This window comes from Camellia sinensis, chromosome 5 (assembly GCF_055761805.1).
Source record: "Camellia sinensis isolate YWXY chromosome 5, ASM5576180v1, whole genome shotgun sequence".
Classification (NCBI taxonomy): domain Eukaryota; kingdom Viridiplantae; phylum Streptophyta; class Magnoliopsida; order Ericales; family Theaceae; genus Camellia; species Camellia sinensis.
The window spans coordinates 93,181,795-93,202,171 of record NC_138965.1 but is presented as its reverse complement, the minus strand read 5'-3'; the positions used below and the strand labels follow the sequence as shown (position 1 = coordinate 93,202,171).

General features: G+C 35.8%; 2 protein-coding genes across 17 annotated transcripts in view; one reads left to right on the top strand and one right to left on the bottom strand.

Annotated features, from left to right (window-relative positions):
• The window catches only part of LOC114306643 (uric acid degradation bifunctional protein TTL), a 29,154-nt gene extending 28,626 nt beyond the window's left edge, over positions 1–528 (bottom strand). Inside the window, exons 1-2 of one of the 2 annotated variants that reach the window (XM_028251920.2) lie at positions 194–528; positions 6–97 (exon numbers count right to left, since the gene is read on the bottom strand). In XM_028251920.2, coding sequence (XP_028107721.2) covers positions 6–97; positions 194–337 — 236 coding nt within the window. In that variant the 5' untranslated portion in view covers positions 338–528. The remainder of the gene's footprint in view (positions 1–5; positions 98–193) is intronic. The other variant, XM_028251921.2, reaches the window with a different exon arrangement.
• A 4,123-nt stretch (positions 529–4,651) lies between these two features.
• Positions 4,652–20,377, top strand: part of LOC114306644 (3-hydroxyisobutyryl-CoA hydrolase 1) — a 43,671-nt gene continuing 27,945 nt past the window's right edge. For 10 of the 15 annotated variants that reach the window (XR_014329790.1, XR_014329785.1, XR_014329787.1 and 7 more), the window contains exons 1-7: positions 4,652–4,822; positions 8,108–8,188; positions 11,457–11,525; positions 12,202–12,265; positions 12,566–12,645; positions 12,790–12,873; positions 17,709–17,793. Coding sequence is in view for 4 of the 15 variants with exons in the window: in XM_028251922.2 (XP_028107723.2) it covers positions 4,784–4,822; positions 8,108–8,188; positions 11,457–11,525; positions 12,202–12,265; positions 12,566–12,645; positions 12,790–12,873; positions 17,709–17,793 (502 nt within the window). In the remaining 11 variants the exon portion in view is untranslated. The remainder of the gene's footprint in view (positions 4,823–8,107; positions 8,189–11,456; positions 11,526–12,201; positions 12,266–12,565; positions 12,646–12,789; positions 12,874–17,708; positions 17,794–20,377) is intronic. The other 5 variants (XR_014329793.1, XR_014329792.1, XM_028251924.2 and 2 more) reach the window with 3 other exon arrangements.

Sequence of the window (20,377 nt, the reverse complement as noted above, 5' to 3'; positions counted from 1 at the left end):
TGAACTGTGCACTGGTGGGGCTTTTGTGGTGAGAAGAGGGAGATTGACCGATCTGAGGATGAGCAGCGAATGCTTCGAGCCAGCCATTGATATCAACCTTCGGATCAAAGGAAGACTATTTTTAGAGAGAGAAACAGGGTGTATAATATATATATATATATATAGAGAGAGAGAGAGAGAGGAAAAGAGGGACCTTGTTGAACCATATATCTGTAGCGGCATCGACAGCTTCCTGGAGAGAGGCGAAAGGAGCAGCAGAGGCCATCTCTTTGGCGAATCTAGTGCTCCCACAGCATGCCAAGAAATCCTTCTCCCCAAACACCTCTACTGCTTCCATTCTTCAACTCTCTCTCTCTCTCTCTCAGACGATGATGGGGGTGATCCAATTTGAGGATTTGCTGGAGAGAATGAATCACACAGCCTGTAACCTTCTCCTCAGTCCAAACCAAACTAGTCAAGTGCGGCACTCCTAAATTGTTGAAAACGGGGATGATCAGAACGTCGTCGTTTTGAAAGAAGAGTGAAACCGAAAAAATTATGGGTTATAATTCGAGTGTGGAATAGTATTTTTAATTTTAAATTTTTGAATCATGATTTAAAATGATAAAATTTAAATTTATTTGGTTGTAAGTTTTAAAAATAATTTTGAAATGATATGTAATTTTTTTTAGTGATATATAGAATGTGATAGAAGGACCAGAGAAAAAAAATAATTAATTGTTTGAATAATAATAATTTAAAAAAATAAAAATAATTTATATTTATATTTGAAAAAAAAAAAGGTGAACCAAACATCACAACCCTACATCTCGAATCCACAATCGCCTAATTAGAAGTCAATGCATTATCCGTACTGTTTTCGCTTTGCACTGTGTCTGCGCCTTTACTTTTTAGATTTTAATATTGGCTATTTGGCATCATTTGTCGGGCCGGGCTAGCATAACATGAAAAAGGATTTTGTGTCTGTCAAAACTCAGCTCGGCCTTAAATGTCGGGTGTCTATATCTGTGTAAGTTCACTCAAAAAAATAATTATAAATTCAAAGTTTATCCATCAGGTTATATGTTAAAAAAAAGTTTTAAAACACTGCATAATTAAATTCAATTACACATTACATTTCTTAAGTAAATATACTAATAACATTATAAATTAAAGAATTTTTTAAATAAATTCAACCAAACAATTCCACAAATGTGAGTTTTAATAAAATCAATAAAGATAAAATTTTGATCGAAAAAAAAAATTATTATAAATAATTTATTTACTTAATAGCGACCGAGTCAGACTAAGCCCTCGTTTGGCAATGGGCTAAAATGAGTTTGGTGGCTTTTTTAGCTACAAAAAAATAAAATAGGCTAAAAGTCAATAAGACAAAATTTCACATCCAAATCATAATGAATTTACTTTTTCTCTCACAAAAGTTTTAAAAAAAAAAAAAACTAACCCAAACGAACTTTTTAACCCTAGGCTAAAGCCAAAAAGTTAAAAAACCAACTCATTTCCCAGATGAAACCCGAATTAGGTTCAAAGTAAATCCCAAACCTAACCTATTAATATAGCAGGATGAAGATGTTGGCCCAATCCAAATTTATGGGCTAAAACAATCTTTTCAAATTATAAAAAAATAGGGACCATTCTATTTGTAGCAAAAACATATTTCAGTACTCTTGACTCAAATTTTAAAATTTAAATTTATATTAGATCTTCATGTGAATTTAATAATAAGGACAACACATATCAAACTTTAAAATAAAATATTATTTTTTCTCTCATTGTACACTATAATCAATTATACATATTTTTCTTATTCAAATCTCTTCATCTTCTTTTCCAAATTTAAATTATTTTTGCTTCTTCTTCTTCTTCATTCCAAAACTCCAATCCACCTCACAAAAACTTACCATTATCATCAATATCATTAATTTTTTTTATTATATTGTTATTTGCAAATAAAAGAAAATTTGAACAGAATCAAATAATAAATAAGAGTAATAGTCAAAATAGTTTTTTGAAGCAACCTATCATAAAGGAGGTAAGTATTTACATAATTATCAAAGTGCAATTATTGATTTATGAGTGTTTTTTTTTTATTTATATAAAAGCAAATATTCAGTTTGTTTTCGTCATTATTGTTTAGGCTTTCAGAATCGAGAACAAATTCACTTTGTTCGGTTTTAGAAGTCCGAATGCAAACTTCACCCTCTCTTTATTTTTCGCCATCTTCACCAGTGCCGGATTCTTTAGTCGTATTTCTTATATATATGTGAACAAAATAAAGATTTTTAAAAAGTAATATAGCAATTTTGGTTTAGACTCGACTCATTTGAAGTTTTGGATTCGGGTTCTATTTTCTCATATAGTTGTTCATGTCGTGTTTTTCCTTATTTCTCTTTGAGTTTGGTTATTGGGATGCGTTGGTTGCGTTTGGAACAGGTTGGTAGTTTATTTTTCAAACTATTGCTAAATAGGATTTTGCTTCTTCGCTCGAGCGACTCTTCTTGTGCTCGAGCAGTCTTTGTGAACTTCTAATACTTTTGCAGATCTACAAAGATACTGAGAGTTGGCATTTTTCGCTCGAGCGGTATTTCTTGCGCTCGAGCGGTGTTCGCTCAAGCGAGCCTTCTTGTGCTCGAGCAGTGGTTCTCTGCCTATAAATCTTCTAGGAGTTGGTATTCTTCGCTCGAAGGAAACTTCTTGTGCTCGAATGAAGCTTCTTGTGCTCGAGCGATGCAACTTGTCGTGTTTGGTCGCTCGAGCAACACTTCTTGAGCTTGAGCGAACTGTGCGTATATCAATTTGTAAAGTCTCTTTTTCTAAGTCACTTTTTCATCTCACACACTCTCTAAACATTTTAAAAACCTTAGATCTACACCCCCTCTCTCTAAAACTCTATTTCTCTCTACAAATACACTTAGATCCGTCGAGTTCCTCACCTGTGCCCCTTTGTTAAAAAGGTAGAAGTCGATGTGGGCTTCGTTCTAATAGGAACAAAGTTGATTTTCGGGGTCTTTGAGTTTCCTACACTCTTTCTCTCGTATTCTAAATTTGAGGCAGAGATTCTTCGCACTTTCTATAAGTTTTAACTTAGTTATTTGCTATTATAAATATTATTGTGATTTTTTGGAAAGTTTTGAAACAAACCTAGGGTTTTGGGTTAAAGATCAAAAGAGGAGTTTTCAAATGGATTTGTGGAAATGATTGTGGTGTCGAAAATAAAGTTGAGTTGTGATAAAACGGTTGATTTTGATATTTGGGATTGATTTTGGAAAAAAAAAAAAAAATTGCCCTAAATGTCTCAAATGTTGATTTTATATAAATAATGAATTGATGTTGTAAATATGGAATTGAGTTGGCATTGGTGAAAATGGTAGAGTTAGATATGTATTATTACTCATATCTTGAAATTTGGAAAGTTTATCTTTTATTGAAATTTGTTCATCTGTTTAGAAATATCTATTTTGGGCTATCGGTGGAGGATAATTATGATTGTTGCAGAACCTGTATGAGAATTAAGAGAATTGAAACTATTTTCTCATCTTTTTACATTGAGCATCGTTTCATATTTATACATTGGAAATGTTTATCATTTTGAGAAAATTAGTGAATATGGGAACAATGTATCGTCTCGTTAAAATAAATTAGTTTAAGTGTCCATGGTGAAAGTCCTAAAAACCATGCGTATGCATGTGTATCGATCCCGCGGATGAAATTTTCGTAAAATGACAATAGTAGTGCTTGTATGACCTACATTTACATAGGTGCTGGTTTGTGGTTTTCCATAGACGAAATTTTCGTGAAAGGTTGTAATTGTTTTGAGATTACCAGAGTGTGATTCACTACCCTGTTTTCTATTGTAAAGGAAATGATTTATAAATTATGCTATTAACCTGACATTGCATGGTTTTGGAAAAGAGATATAAAATATTTTGGCACAAGTATTACATATGCATTCACCTTATATCTTTGTTAAGATTCATATACTGTGTTAGATTATTTCTACTGGGTTTTGACTCGTCTTATATGGGAAAAACATTTCAGGTGTTTATGATATGCCTCTGCCAGGGCAATAGCTTGTGAGGACTTAGAGCAAGAACTTCATTTTGTTGATTGTTGTATATGTTTTGTACAGGCTAAGGGTCTTTAACTGTATTTGACTTAAATCCATTTTTATTGTAACTAAGTACCGTCTTGAAAAGTTGTAAACTTTTAGGATATTTTTTAGTTGTGTAACTTCCATCCTATTTCATTATGATATAACATATACTATAGATTCAGGGTTAGGTTGATGAATGTATATCATCATATGTTACTCTTTTGTAAAACTTAATTGGAAACTAATGGAAGATAGTTACCTTGTCATTGTTGTCACATATTGATGTTGTGAATGTGTTATTGTATTTATTTCGGGGGTGTTACAAGTAATTTAAATTTTTTAATTTGTTTTATTTGGATGTACTTCAAAAAGGGTAATTTGAAAGGAAAAAAAAGGTATACTAAGAATAAATTATAATCTCAAATAATTTAATAAAGTGCACTAAAAAATTAGATTTACTTAAATATTTTTTTTATGTAATCAAAATTCTCAAAAAATAAGACCGGGCGGGCCACTTGGAAGCCCAAACCTAGTTGAGAAGAAGCCACCCATTGGATTATATGGGCTAGAATTTGGGTCCGGAAAACTATGCCCATAACATAACCATCTGTTCCACTCTCTCTCTCTGTCTCTCTGATTGCATTTCGGATCGGCCTCAAGCTTCCAGAGCTCTGAACTTGGAAAACAATCATGGGGCCAATCAATTCTAGCAAGGATAACGCGGATCAGGTATCTCCGCCAAATGAAATTACATGTTTTCAAGTGTGTGTGTACATATATATATATATACGCATGTACTGTTTGTTTATCACTAATCATCAGCGAGTTTTGCATAGGATGAGTAATATCGGTATTCCTCAAGTTATTGATGATTTTTAATTTGGAATGCCTGAGCTTTCAAGCACTTGGGTTCACTCTTATACTTCGTTTCATTGCCATGAATAGACTAGGAAAATATATGAAAATAAAGTTAGAATTTTAAGTGATGATTGTCCATGTATGTTCATTTTCAACTGTTTGGTTTGTTGTAAGTTTAGATTATTTGGATAGCGGGGTGAGAAAAGAAAAGAAGTGATTGCGATTTGTCATCTGGGTGAAAAAAGAAAAGGAATGATTGTCTTTTCTCTCGATATTATGTTTGGATGAGTAAGAAAGGAAAACATGTGATATAGAATTTTTTTCTTCCTTCATATTTGAATGGGTATTTGTATTATGAAAACTATACAACTAATCAGGTGATTTCTCACCAAATCTCATCTGTAACACCCTCAAAATATGATATCAATAAACCATACATAGGATCTATAAACATAATAAAGTGGTATACTTCATTCATTAGAATTTATATTACAAAAGAGTATTACATGCAATATACATTCACAAATATCCATCCTAAACCTATAAAATGTAACATTAGGTAAATAACAGCAAAATAAATGCCTTACGGGCTTATATCTTTCCAAGGTATGACTTGGTTACAACAAAAGATGAGTCCTAACTCTATACATATAAAGCCCTCGGCTTGAATAAACATTTAACACAAAACGACATAACAAAACTGTCCTTGGACCTGTACATGAAAATGGTTTCCCAAGTAGGGTGAGCCAAAACCCAATAGAAATATGCTAAAACAGTATATGAGATTTAACTAAGATATGAGTATCAGATAAAGGTGCAATATTCAAAACCAACGCATGTTCTTTCTAAGACCATATAGTATAGGGAACCATGCCTTAATCCGTTTCCATTCATCCAGTTCAGGTTAATTTACTAACCATATTCATTATCATCTAATCAACAAAATGAGATTTCAACTCAATGGTTCATAATTCAATACATACATCAATCCAACACTTCTATTTTCTTGCCATTTTACGGAATCACATCCGAGGGAACCGGCACCCACATATATATAAGATTTCGGGACTTTCACCCTGGACACTCTGGCCAACTTAATTTTCAATGGAGTTTATCTCCTATCTCTTCCCACACAATAGAGTACATCCCCTATCTCCTCTTAAACAATGATACATATACAATGTATTTAAGAACGTGCCATATACAATGACTACCAAATTCACATATTCAACAATTTAATCAAACCGTCATATTCAATGACATAATCCGGATGATTAGTTTCAATTTACCTAATCCTCATCCAGTTTCTACAACAATCATAACTATCCTCCGCCGATAGCTTAAAACAGATATCTCTAAACAGATATATAATCTATCAAACAGATAATTTATCATATTTTCCATAGGTGGGTGATTTATCAAATCCAACTACACATTACGTTTATACATCCTTCCAATTTCATATTTCTCATATCAGTTTCATTATTTTATACAAATAATTTATTTAACTCATATTAGGGCAAATCTCCCATCTTCCAAATATTAACCCCAAGACCCAATCTCACTGATTATACTCAAGTAACATCATGTTCAAGACCTCACATACACATATGGAGCCAATTATAGAAAACCCCTCTTTTAAAATTCAAACCCAAACCCTAATTTCACCCAAATCTTACCATTTATACAAAATGACAAATACCTAGGTTAAAACCCATATCAAAGAGTAGAATATACCTACCTCAAATGTAGAAGCTCAAAGGAAGAATGGAAGAAGCCTCAAAGATGTCCAAACTCGATTTTGCTCGGATAAAATGGAAGCCTACAAGATGCTCTATCTTTTTAACAAAGGGACTAAGGTTGAGAGACCCCTAAATCAAGGTGTTTTTATAGAGAGAGAAGGAGCTGGGCTAGGGTTTTGAGTGAAAAGAGATGCAAAAAGTGATGTAAAACTCCTCTGCTGCGAACTGATATAGGTGGTCTTCGCTCGAGCGACCAGACACAACAAGTGACCTCGCTCGAGCGCAGAATGCAAAGCTTTAAGTTTGCCACAGACGCACACGCTCGCTCGAGCGCAAGAAGCCTCGCTTGAGCGAAGGAACAAATAATACAAAGCTTGCTCGAGCGCAAGAAACCTCGCTCGAGCGAAGAACTTCACCTTCCCCAGAAAAGATGCATCTGGAAGGAAACCTGAGAACTCCTAATTCTCGCTCGAGCGCAAAAAGCTCGCTCGAGCGCAAAAAGCTCGCTCGAGCGCAAGAAGCCTCGCTCGAGCGAAGAGGCCAAAATTTGGGCAACAACAATCTAACTCAACTAACAGCCAACATGTTCCAAACGCGCCCAACAAGTTCCAAAACTCAAATACAAGGATTCAAAGGGGAAAAACAAGACATGGATACAATATTTGACCACGGACCCCAAGTCCGGGACACAATGAAGGTCAGGACACAACCGGGATCGCTGTACATCACTTGTGATTTCTCAACATTTTTCGCCAAACTTACAAACCAAACATGAGAAAAGAGTACCCTTTCCCTTCATTTCTTATCATTTCTCACAAAATCACTCGATCCAAATGGAGAGATAGTTTTCATGCTTTTTACTATTTGGCTACTGAGAATTCAAATGCTTTCACTCAACAAGGTTGATACTGCTATGTGGCTTTAATGAGGTGTGGTTTTTGTATTCTCTAGAAACCAACACACTAAAAATGACAATAAAATGTCTAATTTCTTTAAATTTTCTCAGCATTCAAAATTTGATGCATTTTTCAATGATTACTAAGTCAGAAATGTTACTTGGAGAATAAAAAATGTAGAATTGGATATTTTGGCCTTTTGATCAAAATCTAGATATTTTATTTTCTGTTTGAATTCAATAATCCGATAATTCAATCTGGATTTTGATGTACTTCATATGCTAATCTGCCAAATCAAATTGATTTTTCAGAACTTTAAAAAAATAAATGCTTCATATCTTTTTGTATCCGTATCCTGTTTCTCTATCCATGCTTCATAGCTTTTATCATTTCCCTTACGTTTCCAAAACATTTCTATTCCCAAGTTAACCGAGACAAGATACCGAAATAAAATTTTGATCCTTGTCCATTATTTGACTAAATAATCTTGCACATTTTAATCTTTCTGCGTTTGGCAGGTTTTGGTGGAAGAAAACTCTCATGGGATAAAAGTTTTGTTAAACAGGCCTAACCAATTGAATGCACTTTCATTTCAAATGGTATGATAATGATTATTAGATTAGTACCTTTTGTTATTCCGTTGTCATATGGTTGAACTATCTAATGCATTTGTGTTTGGCAGCTACTGCCTTCAATGACTGTTGGTACTACTTCATTTTATTTTTCTTTTGGCACTTCTTGATTCTATACATCATCATTTGTTATTTTTAAATCTTTTAAATAATTAATTTACTCTGGTTATCATAAGTATACTTGCATCTCAACTTTCTTGAATACCTTTTAATCCTTTCATGACACTAATTTTTGCCATATTTCTATTCATCTACTTTAAAATTCCTTGTGTCTTTTTAGCATAATCTTTTAATTTAAGAATGCAGGAGGTAGAGAGAATTTGTTTTGATGTAGGAAGGATTAAGAAACTAGGCCATAAGGTAGTCTACAAGGGAATTGTGGTGGATGTTGGTTTTGGAAGCTTCCAAGGTTAGGGTTGTAAGAAGTGAAGGAAGGCTTGTAGGATTTCTAGATGGAAAATGTAAGATTTAGTTTGATTTTCAAAAGTGGTAGCATATTGGATTTTTAGAACAAAGGCTATTTGAAGCTCAAAGCAATAAGTAATTTAGGGATTTAATTATAAATTTGAGGTTAATAGGTGGGGTATGGGGTTAGGGTTGATTTGGGCGTGATTGGGTGAGGTTTTGGAGATAAAAACATGATTTCTCTAGGGCTGTGCTTTGTAACCCGAGAATAATAACTTTGTCGAACAAAAGAGGAAGAACACTCTAGGAATCCCACCTAGACTTTCATAGGAGTTAACCCCTAAGGTAAGTGATGTGGAACGTGACATGGAAATTTTATTTATTTTTTAATTTTATATTTATGTTTATTTATTGATAATTTAATTAGGATTTTAGTATATTTAGTTACTTATTTATTTTTTAATTTTATATTTATGTTTATTTATTGATAATTTAATTAGGATCTTAGTATATTTAGTTACTTATTTTATTAGAGATTAAGTTTCCAAATAATATTATGATTTAGTTTCTTATTTTATATTAGGATTTCTTGCCTATAGATATTAGGTTTTATTGTTTAATAGTTAGCTTTGAATTATTGATACTGAATAGAAGGTTGTGGCCATTTTGTGAGATTAGGGTTTTGACCCTTGTGTTCTTCTTCTCTTTTCTTCTTAAGTCTTTTTATTTATTCTTTGGATCAATTCTCCACATAACTGCTGGTTTTGAGATCGTTCAAATAGTTGAATGGATTTCTTATTAACCGTTTGACGTTGGTAAGATTTCACACATAACATCACATAAAGCTTCAAAAGCTTTGCTCAATTCTCCAAACATCCATTCCATTGAATAGAATATTATGTGCATATTAATTGGCTACTAGTTCTCCTAATTCTACTAGGATTATGATACCAAAATCAAGAAATTATAAGGTAGCGTTTGGTAGAGTTTTCTAAATATGATTTGAGAATAGAGTTATATTTTGAGTTTGTGAGTTTTGGAATTATGATTTGAGTGTGGAAAATTTGTTTGGTTATGAGTTTTGAAAAGAGTTTTGGAGGGAGTTTTGAGTTTTTGAAATTAGAAAAGTTATTTGATTCAAAAATTTACATCTCATAACCAAACACACAACTCAAAATTCTATTCAAAGCTCATATAAAAATTAAAAAAATTCCGAAAATATTTTTTATTTACAATATAAAAATAACAGGTGCCTAAGCAAAAAAAAAAAAAAAAACCGAACACTATTCCGATCAACAGGCTGGACATCTAGAAGATGTCCGGGAGGACGACTGGGTTAGCCAAATTTTCTTGCCTGGAAAGGAGTTTTCAAAAGTAGGTGTAAAATTATAATTTGAAAGCTCAAAACAAACACCACACTCAAATGAGTGGGTGGAAATGTGTTTGGAACGCATAACCAAACACAGTCTAAAATTTTGACGAAATAGAATATTTAGATAAAATAAAGGAGATGTTTGGTTCTCAAAACATGTTTTTGGAGAAAAAATTCCAAAAACATGTTTGGTTGAATTTTTTTTAAAAAAAATTACAAAATCACTTTTCTCTCTACTACACACCAATCAATTACTTTTTCTCTCTCCTCTCCTTCTCAACTACTTTTTCTCTCACACCCATCTAGTCAACTACAAAAAATTATTAAATCATCCCAAACTCCAAAACTATTTTCAAAATATACAACTAAACAAATTTTCAAATTTTCTAAACTCTCTCCAGAAAATTATTTTTGAAATAATATCTCAAAGCACAATCCAAACAAGGCCAAAGACTTCATATATGACCCAATAACATTTTTTTTTTTATAACTTGGTATACGGCCCAACGGACTGACTAATCCAGGGGACCAATAACATAATTGACCCACAAAATAATCCATGGCTGACCCCTTCAGCCCATGTCTAACAATTTACAAAATTATTGTAATTCCCTGGACTCTCAAAACCTAATAAAAATCCATAAAATCTGTCCAACAACATTCTAACCTTTCAAAATACATAAAAATAAGACTCGAATTGATCCTAAACATAAATATACAAAGTCCTAGGCATACTGCATATAACATTGCATATTCATCCCTCTTTTTCTCCTCATGCTTTCTCAAGTTTTGTAGTGTTGACGTATGAAAGCCACGATCCTTGGGCTCGCATCATAGACAAAAAGCCAAAAAGACTAAATTCCATAGTTGAGTTGGTGCATATGTTCCCTCTGGAGGCAATAAGGATGATATAGTTCTTGAGCTTATGGTTGTTGTTCCGGTGGATGTATACATAATTAAAGCTTACTGTTAAGACACTTATGTGAACATTGAAGAGTAGGACATGCTAATTTTTATGTGGATTGTTGTTCTAGTCTAACAATCACGGTGGGTGAGAAATTGGGAGGCATATTTCAGTATCCTCTTTGTGGTACAACTACCTCACACCATTGTTTACGTTTTTTAGAGTTGGTGAAATTCATACTTGTCCATATATTTGCTGAAAACAGATGGTCTAGTATTTTTTCAATGATTTTCTTTTGCCTTCATTGTGATGGTTCTTTGTAAATATATGTAACCATTTACTTGCTTGCATTCTTGTGCCTTCCATAGTCCATTGAAACCATAGTCTTTTTGTGCCTTTTGCCTTTTATTCTGTCATGATATCATGGAATTATGCACTCTGTATTGAAAAATGTTGTGTTCAACTTAATTTTTATATATTTGGAATAAAATATCAATCTTGCTAGGACATGAGCTTAGTGGGATGAGTTTTATATTTCTCTTCATTTGTTCTAGATATCTCGGATATTGGAACTCTTCCTTGCCTGTGAGGAGGATTGTAATGTCAAGCTAATAATTTTGAAGGTATGCGCAACTCAAAACATTCAAGTTTATGTTCAAATTGCTCAAAGAGTCTATGAATAGATGAAGTAGTCATCCTTAGTGTCTAATCATATGGAAGTTTGGTAACATTTTGTATGTTGCAAGTGATGGGACTTTTAGTATCCAGCAAACAATTTTGTATTTTTTAGGGTTAATAGGAGGGTGGTATTAGACTATTCGGATATAGAGAATTGAGGTGGAAAACCAAGTATGCTATAACATTTCAAGGTAGATGCATAAACCTATATAATCTTCAAGCCAACGTCGTGACCTACATCGGCCATGGCTTCCTATAGTTTTCTACCCGTAATGAGGTGCTTATGTTACTTCATGCTGCTAAATAGATATGTTGTGTAATTTCTATAGTGCAAACATGCGTGGTTGGATTTCTAAGGCGCAACATTGCCAGCATAATTGATTTTTACAAGAACCTAAGAGATAGGGCACTTGGTCTGGTGTTTAATGTACGTTATTGTTGGCAATATTTTTTTTTTGATTAGCAACAACAGAAGAATTTTATTAAAATGGCAATATTGTATTTCAGAGTCACTAATTTTAAGTAAATGTTTTGTTATTCAGTTTTCTCATAGTCGGGCATATTGTTAACTTATAGGGATGCCATTCATGGTTCCCATGTCACTGTTGGTTATGGTTGTAGGGGAAAGGGAGAGCATTTTCTTCTGGTGGCGATGTTTCTGCTGTAGTCCGTGATATTACTAAAGGTAGAGGTTTCATTTTTATTTTTTGCACTCAATGGACAGTAGATAAGTTCTAAAATAGAGAGCCACTATGACCATCATGGACAGGTGCATGGTCTATTAAGTTTTACCTTCTTTTTTTTCTTTTTTTTGGTTCCTTCTCTGATTACATATTTTGTACCACTTCATTTTTCTTTTTCAGCTTTAAGAAACCTGTCAGCTAGATCCCTTTGGGAGGATGCTGGCAAGCATGGAGTAACTTCATTTTAAAGGGGATATAATAGCATTGCTGATGCTACTTTATTGGTTGTTTCTGTGCACCAGGTAATTGGAAATTTGGTGCAAAATATTTCCGGAAAGAGTACATTCTGAACTATGTGATTGCTACATACAGTAAACCTCAGGTGGTTCATTTGGGAATTTTAGTGTAACTTTGATTATCATTTGTTTGTGGCATTTTCACTGAAAGCTTTTTTTGTCAAGTTAGTTTTGGCATTTTCATTCCAAGATGTTCACGCAATCTTATTATTGGCTCAACATAATTGAAGGTTTCAATTCTTAATGGAATTGTCATGGGAGGTGGGGCAGGAGCTTCAATACATGGTAGATTTCGAGTTGCAACAGAGAATTCGGTATTCATCTTTCTTATTGTCTCTCATTTGTGAGGTATTACAGCATTTCACTTGCACCATCATAGTTCAAATTTCAATTTCCCTGACTCTGAGATCATTGCAAGCCATTTGGTTTCTGATTTTTTTAGAAAGCATGCAGTCATCCAATGACGTATCTTTTTTTTTTTTTCTCTCTCTTTTTATGTTAATGTTCCATAAAGAAGTTCATATGTGCTTTTGAATTATTTCACCATAACCATCTAGTAATTTCTGTGCACAAGTGCAAGGAAAATGAAGCCAGTATATATGCTTTTCTCTGTTCTGTTGGGGCCTAAAAGCATAGGCTTTACTATAATTGTCAAGAAGTACACAGAATAAATCACAATATATCAGTAACTATGTTTTTTAGTATTTGTGCGAAAATTATTCAGATTATAGCACATGGTACTCAAAGAAAAGCATGTATTTAAATGAGCATTTCAAACTAGAATTTTCCTAAGAGAGGCAAAACAGTTGTTGATTCAACTTAAAAAATTGGGTGCCAGAGATGAGTTTAGTTGATGAAGCTAGACTGGGTTTAGAATCTTAAGTTAGAATTCTGGGGATATTTTGGATATGAACAGATAAATAGGACTAAGATAGTAATCACAGTACATATGAAATAAAACTTCAGAAAGCCATGGAATAGAAATATTTGGGGAATATAATGACCATAGATATCCAAAAGTAAATATTTGATCATCTTCTACTGATCACCAATAGGGAAGGGGAATTGATAATATAACTTTGACCAAACGATTAAAGTATAGGAATAAATTTTTGTTGTTTCAAGCTGTCAACTTAGTGAAGAATTTTAATCAGTTTGCTTCAAGGATGGTGATGCTTTGTGGTACTGCATACAGTCAAGAAATGTGCTCGGCTTCCATACTGTATTTTCTTCTATGTTTTTCTCTTGCACTTGATTTTTTTTCTTGAGATTTCTCAATTTGGGAAAAAGGAAAGTTAAAAAAAAAAAAAAAAAACCCTGAAGTACTGGGAATGAGGATGCGAGTAAATGATGCATTCGGAAAAAAAGAAAGAAAAGATCCTAATGCATTCAGTGAAGTTAAAAGTAACACCAATAAGGATAAAGGGAGGGAAATTCCTTTGGAGTGGACTGATTATGCTACGGAGATAATTGAAAAGGAAGAGGGATTTGATCCAAGAGTTGATGATGCTACAATAACAAGAGGGAGGCAAATGAGAGCATGGGTTGGTATAATTTACCCTATACCGCCGGGGAGGTTAGTGTAATTTACCCTAAAGAAAAAGATGGTCACTAATGATTGAGAAGGGATATGACTTTTTATCATCTGAATGAATAAGTAAGGGGTTGTGTACATGACACCAAGCAGTTGGGATATAAGAATATAGCGCAATTATTCGTAACAAGTATTTGCATCTAGAATCGTCCTTCAAGTGTCTTCGACAATTGTTGTTTCCAAGGACTGGGAATTGGAGTTTATTGTGGCTGTCTTCAGGATGTTTTAGGACAAGAGGGTTCATGTGGGGATGGGGGATACTCTAGTTTGGAACGGTTTAAAAAATGGTATGTTTTGGTGCTATTCTTCTATCAGAAGGTGGTTGGGGTGGTGGACAAAGCCTTCTCTTGGTGAGGGATTTGGCATTCCAACGTTTCTTTACCTGGACGGTGATTTGCGAAGCTAGTACAATGGCAAACAATTTTAAGAGAGGTCAATCCCTGCAAGATTGGTTTTACAAGGGGGAAAGTATGAACTATACAATATTGAATTGCTTGGTTGCTAGGGAGGTTGGATGTCACACCCCAAATTCACAAGATCCAAACCCATGAATAAGAAATAGAATAACCCGAATAATCAAGGAAATAATTGAGTCATAGGGAAATTTATGGAACTAACAAGACGAAGAGAGAATTAGGATATTAGGATAAGATAGAAACCCATTAGCTGCACTCCGTTCCATTACCTACATATTATGATCCAACAACTAACATGCATCCTAAACTACACTCACCTCCCCTGATTTTTGGAGAAAATACAGCCAACCCCACATTTTTGACATAATTACATTGGCCTCCCTTAAGGTTTTAATTCACATCACCCTTGGGTCCTTTTTCATCAGTAATTTGTTAGTCATATGAAAGAAAAAATGATATATATATATATTTTTTTGATAAATAAACAGACTTTATTAGAAAAGCATAAAGACGATGTAAAGAATACAAAAATTCAGCCCCCAAAGGGATAACAAAGCTAAGATATGAAATCCTTCACAAAATCTATAATAGCCAGAACATCTGGGTCAACCAAACCTGTAACCCAACTATATAACACCATGAGCAACCGCCTCTCTAGCCAAGGGATCGAATGAGACGCCCCTTGGAAGACGTGCCTATTGCACTCCAACCAAATAAGTCACATTAAGCAGTGAGATGCAATCGTCCATGCCTTCTGGCGCCACCTTCCAACCCTACCCCCAGCTCAACTTTACAAGACTGCCAATACAGAACCCGAGTATACCCAAACCAGACCAAAGGTTGCAATAATAAGCATCGAAAGCCGAGAAGTAACCGAGCAATGAACAAGCAAATGATCCATTGACTCCGCATCATCACAACACAAACAACACTAATTCACCAAGATATGCCCATGCACAATTGAATTATCAATCTTCAAAATACGCCCTAAAGTTGCTGTCCAAACGAAAAAGGCTACCTTGGATGGCGTACCCTTCACCCAAACACACTTCTAAGGGAACAAACTCACATCATCATGAACAAATGCGCCATAAAACGAAGACACATAAAAGATTCCCTTAGAGCCCGAGCAATCCCAAACCATAGAATCCTCCCCTACCTCCCCCACTTGCAACCCATATAAGAAACCCAAAAACTCTGCTAACTGGTCCACCTTCCAATCTTGAACATCTCAACATAGCCGCACATTCCAAACAACTGCTTGTCCCTGCCCAATCCGAATATGAATTAATTTTAATCTCTTCAGTCTTATTAAATGGGAAGTTGGTGTAATTATATCAAAAGTGTGAGACTAATTGTATTTTTTCCAAACTTTAGGGGAGATGAGTGTAATTTACCTTATAATCTATTATGTCATATCAAATGGTGTGATAAGTAACATAATGTCAAAAAGGCATTTTACTCGTTTTATAGCAATTATACAACAATATATACCTATAATGATAGTGTTAAATACAAATATATAAGAAGTATCCAATGGAAAGCATTAGAGACATATCCCATACCTGAAGTGTTGAGTGTATGACACGGGTATTTGATATATTTTGAAGAGTTCATGTAACATAGAATGAAGACTGGAAAATGTTTAATGCATAGACCTATGAAGATTGGAAAAACACAATCTTATCTGGGATGAGAATGGTCAATTTTGAGGATCTTATTTGATGTGGCTTTCCAATGAGTGTTTTGGATAGGTGACTGATGGGCACCAAATCCATTTGATCTACAAAAAGTGCTACCTAGGAAATGAGTTTTCTTTTTCAAATTGTTCGTTTTTGGGAAAAATAAAAGGCTAATGTAGCAAAGGCCTTCTCTTTCTGTCCAGTCAGCCTGATGTGAGTTCATTCATAGAGAGATCCATAGGAAAATTAAAAAGAAGGTAAAAAATATAGAAGACCTCAATTGATGAAATACTTAGGCACATGGGTCTTTTCTCAAAAACAAAAAAAGTAGAGTAATGTCTTTTTTTTTTTTTGGATTGGCACTGCGGTGTTTCGATCAAAGCCTGACTAATCCCCAGGAGTGCACAGGCCCTTAGCAATGAGTTTTCCGCGAGTGCACTACGGTTAATTCAAGGTTTTCCCCCAGTCCGATATCCCCAAAGAATTGTTAGCACCTAAGAGGTTTTGATCCTTGAACCTTGGAGGGTGCATACCCCCAAGACCCAAGGCCTTGCCACTAGGCCAACCTATTGGGGTTAAAAAACAGTAGAGTAATATCACTTTTTACTGTTCCAAGTTACAAATCAAGGTTGTAAGATTATAATTTATACCAATTGCAGTAACAGGCACAAATCTTTATTAGTGAGAGCAAGTTTTACTTATCCAAGCAAAAGTGAAAAAAAGAAAGAGAAACTCACAAATGCATTTAGCCTGTGCAAGGACCATTACTGGTCAACTGGTGAAGGCTGACCATTGAAAGTTCAGAAAGCTGAATAATTAAATGGTGTTGAATTTTGATGTATTGTTTCACTGATATCAAATCCTATAAATGAAATGTTTTTTGATCATAGAGTGCTGCCATAGAGAACATGTGAGAGAGATTAATTTTTTTGACACTTAAGAATGGTATTTGTTATTCCTCCCCTCTTGCTGCCATAGAGAACATCCGAGAGAGATTAATTTTTTTTTGACTCTTAAAGAACGGTATTTGTTATTCCTCCACTCTTTGTTTTTCTCTTTTTTGTTTTACTTTCTTTTATATTATTTTTTTTCTTCTTCTTTGGTATGTGAATGTTTAAGAAGGCTTAAAGGCTGAGAATTTGCAATTTTCTTTCTGACACTAACACTGAAGTTATCCATCTGATTGTCAAGTTCACGCAATGTCGTCCTTCCTTCCTAATGTGATTTGTATTCGAAAATATTTTATCTTGCTTTAGACGTGAGTTTTGCACAGTGGGAGTTATATTATGAGAATTTCTGAAACATGACCCATTGTGTACTGTGCTTGCTGCTTGGTAATAGCAAATTCTATATCATGCAATCGGTTTTTCCTGTCCGTTCTTGATTTCAGGAGTTCGTTTCAGTTCTTTATGTGGTCAGCATATACTTATATTTCTTCCCCCCCCCCCCCCCCCCAGGTTTTTGCGATGCCAGAAACAGCTTTGGGACTCTTCCCCGATGTAGGCGCCTCTTATTTTCTATCAAGACTCCCTGGATTCTTTGGTAATGCCTGCTACTTTCTTGATTTATCTAGGAATGTCCTTGTATAACGTTGTAAAATACTTCTTCAAGTTGTGTTTTTCCATAATTCAGTGGGTGCAACACACAAATCTCTTCTACACATTCTCTTTCTTTACTATTTGTTAGAATTTTACCTACACCTACCACCACCTACTACCACACCTACTACACCTACCACCAATTTACCCTCACCTACTCCTCACCTACTACCCAAATCCACTTCTATATATAGGAACCATGAATCATTGTAATATATCAATACAGAATCAGAAATCAATCAAACATCAATCAATAATACAAGAGTTTTAACATGGTATCAGAGCGGGTTTAGAACCTAATATTTTCGCTTCCCCGGCGGGCGGCAACCTCACATTGGCCGCCCGCCGGACCTCAATCTAGTCCGCTAAGATTTTTTTTTACACATACCTCGCCAGAGCAAAACCTCCATACCTCTGCGTCGTCGGCTTCATTGCCGTGGCCCGATGCGCCTGGCTCCGCCGCCGCCCCCAACAACGGCCTCAAACAGACGATCCTCCAGTCGCTTCCGAGGTTCACTTACGACTCCTCCACCAGCCACTCCACCACCGGCTGTTCCTCCACCTGCACCGCTTGCTGCTCCACCTGCTCAGGTTCCGGCCCCAACTCCGCGCAAGCAGCCAACATCTCCGTCGCCGTCGCCGTTAGCAGTGAGTCCTCCGGCACCGCCGACGGCAGCACCAGCGCCGACCCACGGGGGGGCTACATCGCCTTCACCATCTACTCCCGAAACGAGAGAGAGACTAGTGCTGAGAGAGGGAAGAGAGCCCTGTGTGTGTCTTCTCTATCCTTCTCTAAACCGTCTGTGAAAGATTGGGCAGCCTTTACTCTCTCTAGCGAGCTCAAACGCACATCTCTCTCTCTCAGCATGATGACTCTTTAATCAGCCGAAAATCTTCATCGTCCTCGGCCTAGAACAGAACTTTTATCTGAGAGAGCAAGAACAGAGAACCTAAAATAATGGGTTGTTTTCTTGCGTGTTTTGGGTCTTCCAAAGATCGGAAACGCAGAAATCAAAGCAAGAACAAGGTCCTCCCTCGAGGCCAATTGCAGAGACATGGAAGCCAGAAGCCTCCACAACCTATTGTCTCTTCAGAACAGGACATCTCTACACTAACCCACGTGATCCTACTCACCAATGCACTTTCAACTCTTTCTCTCTCCTCCAACCCCACTCCAGTTTCTTTTCTTTTATTTTTCTATGTCTATGTTTATTCTAATCTATTCTTCAAAGCACACCCACCATGATTTATTTATTACAACACAAATCCTCCCACGGCACTCCCATTCCTTTTTATTATTCAAGACCTGACTTGCACCCACGATTTCCCTATTTTCTTTTATTTTACTATATCTATATATATATTTTTTTTTCTTTAAAAAAAAAAAAAAAAAAAAAAAAAAAAACATACATCCCTATTTTTCTTATCCTCCATCCACAAATATTTTTCTATTTTCTTTATCCATTGTTTTATTTTATTTTCTTTTTCTTATTACACAAAACAACATTCACAAAATCACACCAACAACATTCCACCACCTTGTCATTTTATTCATATCAGGGGCTCAACCCCGATCACAATTTTACATCACCACAAAAAAAAAAAAAAAAAAAAAAACAAATCAACCACATCCATAGGCAGGATTTTCTTCTCTACTCTGCCGCCGGTCTCTTCTTCTTGCCTCCGTCCTGAGCGGTCCTTGACGGTGTTGCCTCCGTGTTTCCCACTCCACTGGGCACGATCACTACCCCCTGCTCCTCCACTGCAGCATATGGCGGCCCTCCAAATCGGAACATCACGGTGGCCTTCCGCTTCAGCTCCTTGTTTTCTGCCCTTAGCACGCTTATCTCTGCTCGCGCATCCTTATACATGCGTTGGAGCAGAGCCAGCTGGGAGTTTAAATGCTGCACCTCATTTGTCCTACTCTGCAGCCGGTTCGACAAATTTGTGACCGCCGTCATGCTTTCCACACATGCCTTCAAAGTATACTGATTGGCCTCCACATCCGACTGCCCTGCCATTCTTTGCTCCACAGACCGCATCGGAAAGTTCAACGGGGCAAACTCCGGAGCGCTTGGTTGAGGTTCCAGTGCCACCGCACCAGTTCTCTCTCTTGTTGACTCGTTGAGGTCGGGAAAGAGGGTGAGCAGTCCACGGGAAGACGAGGACGAGGCCATTTTCTGGGCAACAGAGTGTTACAGAATATCTCTCGCAACAGAGTGTTACAGACTCTCTCTCTCAGCACACCGAAGTTTTTTTTTTTTCAGAGGTTTTTCGCAGCTTTTCTTTACCTCAGCCTCAGCATCCACCTTGGTTAAATAGCCAAGGCAGCCACGCGCATCGCGCGCCTCTTGCCACCGCCCGACAAACTGGCACGCCTTTTCATGGCACATCTTTTGATAAAGTGGACACGCCTTTTGATGGCACGCCTTTTGATGAATTGGGCACGCCTTTTGACAAAATTGGGCACACCTTTTGAGGGTGCAACTTTTACAAGGGTCCGACAAGACTCTGTAAACTGTCCCGAC